The sequence below is a fragment of the Nyctibius grandis genome, chromosome W (genome assembly GCF_013368605.1).
Source record: "Nyctibius grandis isolate bNycGra1 chromosome W, bNycGra1.pri, whole genome shotgun sequence".
Taxonomy (NCBI): Eukaryota; Metazoa; Chordata; class Aves; order Nyctibiiformes; family Nyctibiidae; genus Nyctibius; species Nyctibius grandis.
The window spans coordinates 23,596,927-23,611,134 of record NC_090694.1 but is presented as its reverse complement, the minus strand read 5'-3'; the positions used below and the strand labels follow the sequence as shown (position 1 = coordinate 23,611,134).

General features: G+C 41.8%; 1 protein-coding gene across 9 annotated transcripts in view; it reads left to right on the top strand.

Moving 5' to 3' along the window:
• LOC137675699 (NAD-dependent malic enzyme, mitochondrial-like) overlaps window positions 1-14,208 on the top strand; it is a 46,594-nt gene that overhangs the window by 11,702 nt on the left and 20,684 nt on the right. For all 9 annotated transcript variants that reach the window (XR_011049974.1, XR_011049977.1, XR_011049975.1 and 6 more), the window contains exons 3-4: window positions 7,937-8,070; window positions 12,974-13,123. Coding sequence is in view for 5 of the 9 variants with exons in the window: in XM_068421888.1 (XP_068277989.1) it covers window positions 7,937-8,070; window positions 12,974-13,123 (284 nt within the window). In the remaining 4 variants the exon portion in view is untranslated. The remainder of the gene's footprint in view (window positions 1-7,936; window positions 8,071-12,973; window positions 13,124-14,208) is intronic.

Below are 14,208 nucleotides of genomic sequence, written 5' to 3'. Positions count from 1 at the left end.
TGCCCGTCTGCCTTCGTGGGGAAACCAAAATAAACAGGATGTGGAGATGTACTGCAAATGGTAATTGTCATGTTGTTAAGAAATGCAGTGCTTGAAATACTACCAGCAGTTTCTGATTGAAGATCCTAGAAGGCAGGAAACTAATAGAAACTGCTATTTTCCTTGCGCACGCACATGCCTAGCCGTAAAATCCCACCACAGGTTTTGTGTCCTGCCCAACTGGTTTGGAGATGGAGAGATTGTTGGATGGAGGTTGCATGGCTGTGCTTCTGCAGCTTTTATCAGCTTCTTTGAGATTTTCATGCTTTTAAAGGCAATTAAATGTGGAAAGATGGAACTGTTTAATCTGTAACCAGCTTTTATCTGCCTGAAAAGGTGCTGTAAGTGCCAAAGGTGGTGGGTAGCATTGCACCTCATTTAACTTAGATCAGCTGTTCTGCTCAGGACTCATGAGCTGCTGGGATGGTGGGTGGAGAAAGGAAGGAAGCTGTCTTGTTTTTTAATTTTTTCAGTTTCTTTATTGTAGGATTAATGCCATTAAAGGAGAACAAAAGCAATGGCATCTGCTCAGTTGGAAAAATAGCAGTTTAATGAAATGTCTCTGAGGTGTTCAGTGATGCTCTATGGTGTAGATGAACTGTTTCAGTCATCATGCTTACGATTTGCAATGTACAGCTTTACCATAACCATCGGTGCTTGGAAACAAACCCTAGAGAGGCTGGATGACTTTCTTGCTAGTGTGTAAAGGCTTTCTGTTTCTGACTTTTTCCTATATTCTGCAGGGGAGTGCTATTAGTTGAAGCCACATCATTAACAAATGAGAGCTACTGGGGGTTAGCTAAGTCTGATGTCTGATTCAGCAGCCAAAGGGATTTACATCTGGTTCCAGATGTACAGAGGTGGTACAAGAACTGGTGGCATCTTTGCCTGCAGAGAGACTAAGGTCTTTAAAGGCTTAATAACCTGGGGAAAGTCTAGGTCATTTCACAGTTCATCAGGGGGTAGATCGCTGTGCTGGGTCAGCCATACCCTCCAGTATATATACTATGCTGTTTCTAGAAGAATAAAGATAGGAAATTAAGTTTAAAAAATGAAGGAGGAAAAAAAATCAAAGGAAATTTCCATATTCTATACTGTTCTCATAAACACAGAAACTTTGAATCTATGGTTGAGATAGCAAATACACCTTTGATTCATACGAGTGAACTTCATTAATTTGCAGTGGAGACATGTTGTGCAATAGTGAACTTTGTGATTTAGCAAAAGGAAGCAGAGTTAAGAGAAGCAGCATCTCACAATCCAATGTAAAATCTACTTCATTTTAAAAATGTTTATGATGCTACTTCAAAGCCTACAATATACTGCTGAGTATGGTATAACAATGATTAGAAGTTACATGAAAACCATTTGATTAAATCTTCCCTGTGAAGTAGGCTAACTCTCATTTTCCAAACATGTTTGGATATATTCTGCATTTACATCTTTATCAGGGGCTTTGAATGGGTTATTTGTTATAAACTGTACAAGTTTTCAGAATGCTTGAGCGTATTTATGGTGTTGGGTAAAAGTATCCCCTTCTATATATATGCCTGCAAGACTTTGCAGGTGGGGAAAAAATTATCACCGCTAGTACTTCTCTGCTTAGAAACCCCTCAGTATTACTTACTCAGTGGCGCTATAAAAATCACGCTTGCAGGATTCAGATCTCCTGTTCACCTTCATGCAAAGTGGGCAACGAGAATTTTTATATGCTGGTATTTATAGCACTGCTCGCTTTGTGTAGTAGAGCCCAGTTGTTAGGGCTAAAGTGAGGTCCTGGTGCCAGATAGTTTGTGGATTAAAGGCACAGTACGTGGTGATTCAATGCGAGCTTGTCTTAACTAAAAAATTGTCAACACTTTATTTTACTTGCCTTTTTTTTTTTCCCCGATGCAGTACGTTGATTTTGTTGCAATAAATTTGTCCATGTGTATTAATTCATTTGTGGTCTTTGAAGTGTGCTGGGTTTTTTCCTAGATGCGCTTCCTGCTTTGTCTGTACTATCTTAGAAAGGACACCTGTTTTTTGCTGAGCTGGAAAGAGGATTAAGGAAACTAATCTAAGCGAAAGTCAGTGGATACCACTCAGATAAAGGACACCTAGCACTGTGGGTCAAAGGAAACCAAAAAGTGATCCCTGTGACTTAAGCTCAAATCATTACAGTATTTAGGTATTTAATCCCAGTGAAAACCAGAGGGAAATTGGCCCTTAAGTAGGTGCTGGGATTTTAAGTGCCTCTGAGAACATCAGTCCCAGTGCTGCAAATTGCTGAATGCCTCCTGATTCCCTGGGAATTGATGGCTGATTCTGTCAGACTGCGCTGGGTTTTATAAAATGAGAGAAGAGGCCAGGAAATTTGTAATCCTGCAGCTCCTAGGCACACGAGTTTAAGGGAAATCTCTGTCCTGCAAGGTGCTGTACAGGGAAGAAGCTGCAATCCTAAATGCAAAACAAGGGGCAGCTGATGGTCATGGACAAAGATAATGAATGGGAATACAGCAAGTGTTGGAAGGGCTCTGGGTTTTTTATAGTGATGCTCTGGACTGAACTTGTTCTGTTCTAGTTGGGACAAGGATTGAATTTCTGTAGGGAGGCTGATGGCATTCAGATTCCTGAGTTAGTCCTGGGCAGAAATTAAAGTGTCTTTTAATGTGGTAAAATCTAATTGTCACGTAAATAAAGAGCTGGAAGTACTTAGTACCACTGAAAAATTCACTGTGTTTAATGCTATTGTAACTCCAGATACACCGAAAATCCAGGTTGCTTATAGATTGGTAAAAATGTGAATAAACTGAATAAAGATGGGTAGCTGTTCTGCTTAGTACTAACCTCAGGGCTCGTTTGATATTATGAAAGACCCAGATAGTTTAAGGTAACTGGTTTCACTGTACAGGGAAATTAAGGAGAAGCCATGTCCCAGTGTCATGCTAATAGTGGAAATTTAGAAATTAGGTAGTGAAACAGTTGGGGTCCCCAGAGCAAGGGATGTTGAAAATACCTTAGACACTCGATTAACATAGATATACAAAACAAAGGGAAGCTTTTACAATTTGAAGAGTGGTAATGGCTGTAAGATAAGGAGGCTCCAGGATAGTCTCGCTTCAGATGGCTGGGCCTTGGGATGAGCGGATGCACAGGAAGACAGAGATAAGGGAATTTGCAACCTCAAAGGACGTGGCCTACCTGATCCCTAGACTGAGTGCGCGCAGAAGCAGGGGTCAGTCAGCAAACACAGTGAGGAAGACTACCGGCCTTCATCTGAAGACACCCCCCCCCCCCCCCCCCCCCCCCCCCCCGAAGACCACCAGGGAAAACGACTGCGCACGCGAATGGACATTTGCATATCTCTTGGCTATGTAAATGAGTTCTCGGAAATCCTATGACTATGTATAACTTTTGGTAAATTTTCAGAGACTATATACCATAACCAGTGGAGCACTCATGGCGGATAATCCCCAGTGCTGCCCAGCGCTGCAATAAAGAATGCCTGCTTAATAACACCCTCTGGTGTTACTGAGTTTTCTTTTGGACTCCTTACCCAGCTGCACCGAGCTTCCCACTTCGGTGAGGAAAGTTAGAAAGCAAGGGGGTTTGGAGATCTAAGATTTTTGTATCAGTTTTGGCGACCCAGGCGGGACACTCTCTGTCCGGCTGCAGGACCCCTGGGTCGGAGACTCCCTTGGCCGGCCCCGGAGACTTCTCTGGAGGGACTCTCCGATTCGGCGGATCCATGCAGGGACAGACAAGGACCACTGGTAAGAAAAGGCATTCTTTCTGTGTTTGTTTTGTTTTTGTTTCTGTTTTTGGGACCGGTCATTTGGAGCTACTCATAAGTCGCGGTTCGTAAGAACCCTGCCGGGTGGCATTTGGTTTACATATGCGTAGTAATACGTATATGTTTGGTATACGTGTATTTGAAAATCTTTGAATAACCTATGTTGACATTTGTCATCTGGGGAGTAGCAGCTGCTGTTGTTAACTTTATAATCTCTGTACCTTTGTTTGTCTCCCCGAGGTTTTGGCGGGGGGGCGAGTGAATGTTCGGAGGAAAATTTGTTTATTGTATCTTGACTTTGTATCTGAATTTGTATGATTGTGTGAGTGAGACGTACAAATACGTACGAAGCGAGTGCGGAGTCCGGATCCGCGGTTCTGTTATCCTGCGAGGGAAACAGCCAGAGAAGGACAAAGTGATTGATAAATGTGGGAACCTGAAATACTGTGGCTGTAGTAATTGTTAATCGTTGTCTCTGTGTGTGTAAGTGTTCGGGCCCCAGTCCCTGTCTTTGTGTGTTATAAATTTTTGAATGGGAAACCAACAGGGTGGAGTTTTGAAAAAGAGCCCTTTGGGCTGCATTCTGACTCACTGGAAAGATTGGGGGACCACCTGGAGGAAGTGTGAGCTGTAAGATTTTGGTAAAATATTGCAATCAGTGGTGGCCTTTATACAAGTTATATGACAGAGAAAAATGGCCTGTTAACAGAACTTTAGATTACAATACTTTGTTACAACTTATCTTATTTTTAAGAAGTGAAAGAAAATGGGATGAAGCAGGTTATGCAGATATGTTCTTTACTCTGTGGAATCACCCAGAGTGGCAAAAGGAATGTGGAATTAATTTAGCACCCCAGGACCCTATGGTCCTGGTGATAGGGGAGAAAAAAAAAAGGAGGTTAAAAGGATGTTGCTTGGCTTGTAGCATTGTACAAAAGTGTTTAAAGGTTGGTGCACAGAAGGAAAGATTAGAGGAGGGGATAGAGAAGGAGATGCTGCTGGGAATGCAGTGTTTGTGAAAGTGGCCAGAGCCCAGGGGCAGGCTCTGATTCTGGCTGGAATTCTGCGGGAACAGTGGATCCCTGTTTTTGGGACAATCGGCAGATTAGGAGAAAGCTACAGAAAGTGCAAGGAATGGATGCGAGAGATTTAGAGAGGTTGCTGGAGACTGCATGGCAGGCATATCGGAATAGGGAGACTCGGAGGGGGAGTGACGGGCGGAGCAGCTGCCGGTGCTGCAGCGGCTGCTCTGCGCACCGCAGGGGGCCAGAGACCCTCTCAGAACTTACCGGGAAATAACACTAACGCTGTGAGATGAGGTGCAAGTGTCCCACCGAGGGGAAATCAACCCCTTCTGAAAGATCAGTGTGTGTATTGTAAGCAGATGGGGCATTGGAAAAAGGATTGTCCGAAACTGAAATCGGTAATGGTTTCTGGTATAGGAGCTGACTGACTGGAACCAGGGGAATCTTCCCTAGCAGAACCCTGGGTAAAAATGCATCTAGGGAAAGGAGAGAAAACTGTAGAATTTCTAGTAGATACAGGGGCCACCTTTTTCAGTATTGAATCAGACCTTATTGTCAATAAGCAAACATAATGTTAACATTGTGGGAGCAACTGGGCAGGTTGAGAAAGTAACAGTCAAAATATTACAGAAGTTTACCAGCTGTACTGGGCTTTGTATCCTAAATCACTTCCACTGCAAGTACAGTTTGTGTTGAGAAATTGTTGTTTTAAAAAGGCATAAACTGCTGATGGTCACAAATTTAGGGGGTAGTTAAGGAAAAGGAGAAGCTAGCTGAGATGTGTGTTTGCATGGTTCGCTTCCATGCAACTTTGGAAAATGCATTTACATTCCCAGAGAATCTTTCAATATTTTTTGTGAAGTATATAGAAGTGAAACTGAAATAGAATCTTGGCAATATAAGAAAAAATAGCATTCAGTGTGTGTTCCTCGTGGTTATTTTTTCTCATGTCGGTGCTGTTTACTTGGTTGTGTTCTCAGTGGAAATTTTGGATTATTCAAATCAGTTTTCAGAAGAAAATTCTCATGTGGCTCAAGTGACTGTTCCACCCAGCAAAAGACCAGCAGCAAGGGTAAAAAGTTCAGGAATAAGCTGTCATCTGAAATTTATTTACAGACAATATTGGAAGAATGCTTGAGAATAACAGTTACACGAGGAAGGAAAAAAATGGTTTGCGAATGACTCGCAGAGAGTAGAGAAAGGATATAAATTGAGTTCAGTATTTAATATCAAATATACTACATGGAAGGTTGTCAGAAATACGAAGCATCGATCTATTTTAGGGTTAAATACTTAAAAGTTTTTTGCAAAAAAGTGTTTTCAAGTGGTTTTTGCAAAACAGGGAAGGTTTTTATTCTTTTTTTTTTCTGGAAGTAGAGTAGCTTGCTTTTTAACTCTGAATATTTTATTACTTTAGAACATAGTATAGAAGTAGGATGGAAAAGCAGGTGGACTGCTTAAATCAGTGTAGTCAAACCAACTGATATTAAATGTGATTTAAATAAGCAAAGAGAAAAATTATATAAAAACTACTCATCATTTTAATTATGTTTTTTCCTAAGGACTGGTTTTATTTGTTATAAACCATTCAAGTATGCTGAATTACACTAAGTATAGCCTCTAAACAAGAGGTTTTTTGTTAATGGGCATGCTTTCTACAAAAACCTGTGAAAGTTTATTCAAACATAAGCAGAGGTGAAAATATATAATCTTAATTTATGGGGTTTTATTCCGAAGTGGGAAAATATTAATTTCTTTTCTTGTGATTTTTCCGATTGCAGAAGGAATTTGGAATGTAATTACAAGGCATAAAAGAAACTTTAGAAAGCTCTTTAAACCTTTTTTTTTTTTTTAACTTGGCAGTAAGAAGTTGCTTCCAGCGTGGGGAAGTTTGGAGAAAATGTGCTCTTGTTTTTTTAATCTAGCTGCTTTCATCAACAAAGGCAGTGTTGTTTGTGAGCAGAACTGATATTTCTTGTTTCCATCTCTTTCAAAACATTACAACTAGCAGACCTTTCCCTTTCCAATTCTGCTTTTGCTCACAGATTGACGCACAGCAAAGGCTTTCCTGGGTTTTCAGCTCCTGTGTTCACAACTATTGATTTAATCCTTCACTGAACTGACCCAGTTGGATAAACTGAAATAAGGAAAGTTTATTGTTGCTCTTTTGGAAATGACAAACTTAAAGTGGGGTCAGTTGTTGTTGGAAATGGGGTCAGCGCTTTCAGACAGGTTGGCTGTGAATCCAGACTCGGATTAGTTAGTGTTTTGCAAAGTTACGCCTAGGAGTTAACTGCCTCATGAAGATGCCTGTCAGTCTCCTCTAGCTGGTAGCTCACAGCAGCCTCTTTTGTCTACTAAGTGAAAAGCCAGTTTTATTGAATGTTATTGTTAAACCATTCAAATTAGTATTTAAATAATAAATTAAACTCTTCATCCACCTTGAAACAGAGAAGAATGGAAATGGTGGGATAATTTTGTGGTTTAACTCTTCTGGAACTTAATTTGTTACAAATGAGGCTTTTTGGTAGGAGACAACTATAGTTGAAGATGAATAGATTAGTTCTAGCCCTAAGAAAAATTGAAGGATTTGGGTTGAATTGTGATCTCAGTAGAAGCATTAGGGCAATTCAGTAACTTTGGGATCTGGCTGGATTACTGAAAGTGTGTAGAAAAAAGCAGCAACCGGAGCAATTCAGATAAACTGCTGTGGACTGTGCTTGTAGGGACCAGACTGGGTGACCAACATCTTCCTGGTCAACCTTATGTTCCTATGAAACAATTCAAGAAACAACTGTTATTTTACTTTTAAACCTTAGCCTGTCTGCAATGGGATCTCGTTGTTGTTCTCCACTTTCACAGAGGAAAATCTGGCAAAGGGCATGAGGACTCAGATGTGGAAAAGCTGTGGTCAAAAGGGATACCCACAAAGGGCGAGGAGAACCCCAGCAGAGGCAAATATATCCAAACCCTGCCTGCTGTGGCACCTGTTGTGAGAAAAGGATGCAGTGGGTAGTCAGAAATGGCAAACAGAAATACATTATAAATAGAAATGCTAGAGGACCTGCTAATTATTTCTCACCTCTCTTGCTTTCAGGGTATGGCCTTTACATTACATGAACGACAAATGCTTGGGTTGCAAGGACTTCTACCTCCTAAAATAGAGACGCAAGACATTCAAGCCTTACGCTTCCATAAGAATTTGGCAAAAATGACTGACCCCTTGGAAAAGTACGCACTCCTCTGGCCTTGTTTTGACATGCAAGTAAATGGAAATTGCTGTAAAATTTTGCATGGGGATAACCAAACAAGGTTTCTATGCCTCCACTGGGTTTTTCAGTTGTTGGAGGTTATTTTCACTTTTGCACAGAAAACTACTTTCATCAACCGTGCGTTTGTTATGTGGCTAAATGAGGTTGGGGAGCTTTTTTTCTTCCATTCCATAGTCATAAGGTCACAAAAAAGAATGTACACAAATTAGCCAGTTACAAAGCTGCAAACCTTGCTGTAATATGTAATATATATTTCTGTAATGTGTAAGATTTGGGTGGCAGGTTGTTAGAGCACAGAACTATTTGGGGGGGAGGAGGGGGCAGCTAGTGCATGCTAGAAGAATATGTGAGAATGAAGGTAAATTGAGGGTTTGATAATTAGGTATGAAAAACTTTATTATATACATTAGTTATTGCTAGACAGGAATTACAGGGTTAGAATTTTGAGTCTCATAATGTGTAATTTTTATATCAATCTTTGTTTAACCCACTGCTTTGGTGAAAAAAATGTGAAGGATTTTGATTTGTAGTGTTTTTTTTTTTTTTTTTAGAATGGCATGTTTTTAGCATCCTCTTACTGTTTTCATATAAGCCTGTGTATATCTGCATGTAAAAATATGCAGCCTCCTAAAGGCGAGAGGAGCACTGGAATGGTTTGAGGCTTACTGGACCACATCAAAACACTTTTGTTCTCATGAAAACCAAAAAGATGACTTTTAAATCCACCTCATGTCACTTGCTGATCTGCAACAGTCATGTCTGTATTGGCAAAGATAATTGCTAATTCATTATCTTTATGTTGTCGGGTCAGCAAGACTGAATATGAATTGATACACGGTAGATTGGTAGGTAAATTAGCAAAAATGCAGGTTTAATTTACACACCTAGGTAACTCCTTCAAAATGAACTCTTTATTAGTGTTACGACCTGGTCGCAACTAGTTCATAAATCCCTTGGAGTAAATTAAGGTGAAACGACACCAAATAACTGGTATGAAATTAAGAACAACTTATTAATACAGGGAAAGTTGCATGGTTGTAAGTGTCTTGGGTTTCTAAAGGCATTGAAAAAAGAGAGAAAAGGAAAAGGGAAAAGAGAAAGAGGATAGAGACTATGAGAGAGAGGAAAAGAGAGATCACCACCCTTGGATCCAGCGATGTAAGTCGTCTGTAGAGTTGGTAAGTTGCTTGCAGAGTTGCTCCTCAGGTAAATCGCTTGCAGGATCGGTCCTCAGGTGGCGGGCTGGAGCACGCACCAGCATCCCAAGTGAGAAGGTCTAAATACTTTAGGTCATTTGCATGCGAGATAGGAGAGGGTGGTAACATCCCCCCCTCTGCTCGCTTCTCATGCTAATTGGGACGCCTGCGCTTTGTAGTCTTAGATTGTTCTCGAAATGAGTCGGTGGTCCCCCAAGGGGTGTCTGGTGGTCGTGATCCCCTAGTTGTGGTATCCGCTGTATGACCCCGCTTCTGCACAAGCGTGGTTGAGGCCTTGCAAAGTTGTTGCACATGTAGGCTGGCCCCAAGGAAAAGATACCATCCTGCCTCCGCAGGACTTATCTCTTCCTCCAGACAGAGTTGTAAATCACAACAATTAAGGCACAGCAGGGGTATTGTTCTGTTCCCAAGACCCTTATCTCTTGCCAGACTTGCAGGCCTCTGTAGTACACATACCCTTCTCCAGCCAGAGTTGTCAAACAAGTTGTTTAAGGCATACAAACTCTGTCCGTTACACCACCCCGTGACTTAAAGGCTTGTTTGTATGTCCCCTAAGTCACCTGGGTTGGTTGGTAGCTCCAGGTCCTCGTCGATAGTGGTGATCTTTACATAGCGAATAGAGGGAGAGAAAAGAGAAGAGATAGAAGACAGTAATGGAGTGATCATACATGGCACAATAGCTATGCCTAGCATCATCAATACAATCTCAATCAACAAAGTGATTCCAATTTGTGTCAACCATTTTCCCCACCCTGTGAGTCCCAGAGATTTTAATATGGATGCGATCCAAGATCCAGGAGCCAGTCCATCAAACCATTCCTTTGGTTGCATTGATTGGAATAATTCAGCCGTTTGGTCCGCAGTCGTCTTCATCTTTGCACGAGTTTTGTCTATAGAGGTAGAGGTGTTGTGGATCGTAACACAACATTCTCCTTCGGTGAGGTTTAACATTCCACATACTCCCTCAACAATAACATGTTTAGTGCTAATCTATTGTGAAGGGTCATTTTAAAGACTTGCACTTGCTGATTCAAATCTCCAAAAGCATATCTGGTCCAATTGCTTAGGACATGCATCTGCTAGGTTATGTTTTTCAAAACAAATTGATGCCTCTTAAGGTTCTGTAAAATTTAAAATGGTTATTTGAGGTATAGGAGATATATTGCAGGTAGGGTCCTGGTTTCTCCAGCCCTTTGGAGGGGTATCCTCAGCAAGTACACATGCCTTGAATTATGGTCCTTGATCTTGCCCCCCCCCCCCCACATTCTGACAAAACCTTGTCTTAAGCATTAAAATTGTTTTCTCCACAATCAACATAACTGATTAATTAGATTAACAAGATACATAAGTTCCCTTCCCAAAACACCTTGTTCGATAACGATAAATGCATGTTATAAAGATCATAAAGAAATGATTGCACAAATGATTAATAGGTCTAGTATCAGCATTCATTTAGCATTCTGTCGTCCGGTCCTTTTCCTCTGGGTAGTTCCTGAAAGAGAAAAGAGAACAGGACTCGGCCCAATACAGAGCCAGTTGTTAAAAAGAAGGAACAATCCACCGAATATTGATCTTGTGCTCTTTGCCATGGTATCGGTGGCCCCGATTAGCTTCTTATCTGGGAAAATGCCATTATTTCTCTAGGAATTCCCTTAGAGATACGCTCTGTGCCAAATCTGTAAGGGAGTGGGGGATCATACGAGCGGTGACTTGTGCTCCCCCCTGCCCGTCATTCATTGTAACAGTTTTAATCAAGGGGCGAAATAGTATTTCCCTTAGGGCATCAGTTTGAGTCAGTTGTGTAAATTCTGGCTCCCTCCGGGAGGATGATTCCCAATCTTTTTTCTCGTTCAAAGGATTCTGCTAAGGTGGTGTGAAGCTGGTGGTTAACTGCCCTTTCGGCAGCTAATTGCTCTCTTTCACTGTCTAGCTGTTCTTGTATGCCTTTGATCAGGTCTTGTAAGGATTTAACTGTTTCATGCTCTTTTTGCTGATTTGTTTGCCTTTGCTTTTGGGCAGCCATCAGAGCAGCACCCAAAACACCACAGACCAGCACTTTCCCTTTTTCAAGCTTGAATTTTTGTTCCTTCATCAAGACCATAATCCAGTCCACTACATTTTGGGGATCATGCCAATTATTATGTGCCCAGGTCATACCGGGAGGGGAAGGACGAGCATTATAGCTCTCCAGTTTCTCTAGAAGACTACATTCCACTTGAGATTCCCCCAGGGGGATCCCATTTTTTGTATCCTAGACATCGGACTCCCCCAGGGGGGTCCTTAAATTCATCATTATCCCTCAGAGGGATGATATCTTCCTCCCCAGCAGACTCCCTATTGAAGAGAACTCGCTCTTACTTGAGTCTGGGCACCACCAGTTACTTTACTCTTAGCAAGGGATCCTGCCGACTACGCCAATTTAATGTTACGACCTGGTCGCAACTAGTTCATAAATCCCTTGGAGTAAATTAAGGTGAAACGACACCAAATACCTGGTATGAAAATAAGAACAATTTATTACAGGGAAAGTTGCATGGTTGTAAGTGTCTTGGGTTTCTAAAGGCATTGAGAAAAGAGAGAAAAGGAAAAGGGAAAAGAGAAAGAGGATAGAGACTATGAGAGAGGAAAAGAGAGATATCACCACCCTGGGATCCAGAGATGTAAGTTGCTTGCAGAGTTGCTCCTTCGGTAAACCGCTTGCAGGATAGGTCCTCAGGTGGCGGGCGGGAGCGCGCACCAGCATCCCAAGTGAGAAGGTCTAAATACTTTAGGTCATTTGCATGCGAGATAGGAGAGGGTGGTAACATCTCCCTTCTCTCCTCGCTTCTCATGCTAATTGAGACGCCTGTGCTTTGTAGTCTTAGATTGTTCTCGAAATGAGTCGGTGGTCCCCCAAGGGGTGTCTGGTGGTCGTGATCCCCTAGTTGTGGTATCCGCTGTATGACCCCGCTTCTGCACAAGCGTGGTTGAGGCCTTGCAAAGTTGTTGCACATGTAGGCTGGCCCCAAGGAAAAGATACCATCCTGCCTCCACAGGACTTATCTCTTCCTCCAGACAGAGTTGTAAATCACAACAATTAAGGCACAGCAGGGGTATTGTTCTGTTCCCAAGACCCTTATCTCTTGCCAGACTTGCAGGCCTCTGTAGTACACATACCCTCCTCCAGCCAGAGTTGTCAAACAAGTTGTTTAAGGCATACAAACTCTGTCCGTCACAATTAGGAGTTAATTTGTTTTACAGCTATGTTAATGTTAGGATTAACAAGACCTTACTGTCAGGACATTACTTTTTTTGGATGAAAAATTCTTTCAGTGATAACTTTTTTTTCTAAGGGTACTGAGACTCCCAACTGCATCCTGTGATAAATCCATGGGTTATCTTTTATCGCACTGCATGTTTGTGCATTAACTTGTTAGCATGCGTGGTATGTCATCTCCAGTATTTTTATTTCAGCTTTTTAGTACTACTGCTCTCCCTTTTCCAAGTTTTGTTTAGTGCTCAAAGCCCGACTTGAATGGAAGCAGGGATTTCATGAAGAAATAATATGAAGCAAGTTTGGTTTTTGCTTTGACATTTTTCACATTGTTTTCAACAAGCATAAATGTGAAACAATAAGTGTGGTTTTTTTCTTTTGCTTAATTTCAGGTATATCTACATAATGGGAATCCAAGAGAGAAATGAAAAATTATTCTATAGGGTATTACAAGACAATATTGAGCGGTTAATGCCAATTGTATACACACCAACAGTAGGCCTTGCCTGCTCCCAGTATGGACACATCTTCAGGAGACCAAAGTAAGAACAATAGATATATATTGCTTCTACATTTATTATCATTTTCTCTGTATACTTGCCTGATGTTTGGAAATGTTTTATTTTATTTTCATTTGGATTCAGCTACACAAGACTTGCGCCAATTCAGGGCAGTAGAAGTTCATTAAATAGTATCTCAAGACCCAGTTTATATTGGAAAACAGAAGTGGTAATGTGTCACAAAAATACCACAAGTGCAGGGCTTCAGCCCCATTTCCAGCTCTTCCTAGATGCCATACAGCTCTTTAATTCTGAGGAGGGTGCTGTGGCTTTTTTCAACTCTCAAAATCACATCTGTGAGTCTGAGGATCTCTATCAGGATAGAGCATTCAGAGGAAGGTGTAGATTGAAAGGGATTTCTGGAGGTCATCCAGTCTCACTGTCTGTTCAAGAGAGGGGTAACTTCAGGTAGATTCATTAGATATATTCCCTTGTGCAACCCTGCACGCAGCCTGCACAGAAGCAGAAACACGAGTGCACACATGCCCATACAGCAGATTTGCTGGAGGAAGCTCAGGCTAACCACAGCTCTGGCAGAACCAAAGCTGTGACCAACATGTTCCTGCTGGTGGCAAAGGTCCTGCTGGAGAGGTTCTCACGATGCTTTGCAGAGCAGCACAGCGTGACATCTTGGGTGCAGGAGCAGAGGCCAGCGAGTGGTATGTGAGGAGAGGTGTTGGCAAAGCAGGAAGGGAGAAGCTTCACTCATGGTAGCTCAGCAGACTCCGTTGGGTGTGGATAGTCCCCGTATTAAAGCTGTGCTACTAGGTATCAGCTTTCAGTTATTCTGACACAGTAAATATGTTTGGCTGGGATCTGGTTTGGGTTCAGCAGTGACTTCAAAACAACCGTTCAGGTCATTAGCTCTGCGTTGAGCAAACCAGTTCAGACTGGCAGTCATTTCAGCTCATTTCCATGATACTCTCACTGCAATTCAAAGTGTTTTTCTAGAGCCCTCTCGCTTGAGGACTTTAGTGCTGTGGGGAGGAAGGGCTGATCCTTTGCTGCCGTGAGGACTTGGCTGCACAGTGCAGCTGCTGTGATAAAGACAGTAACAAATTGATGGT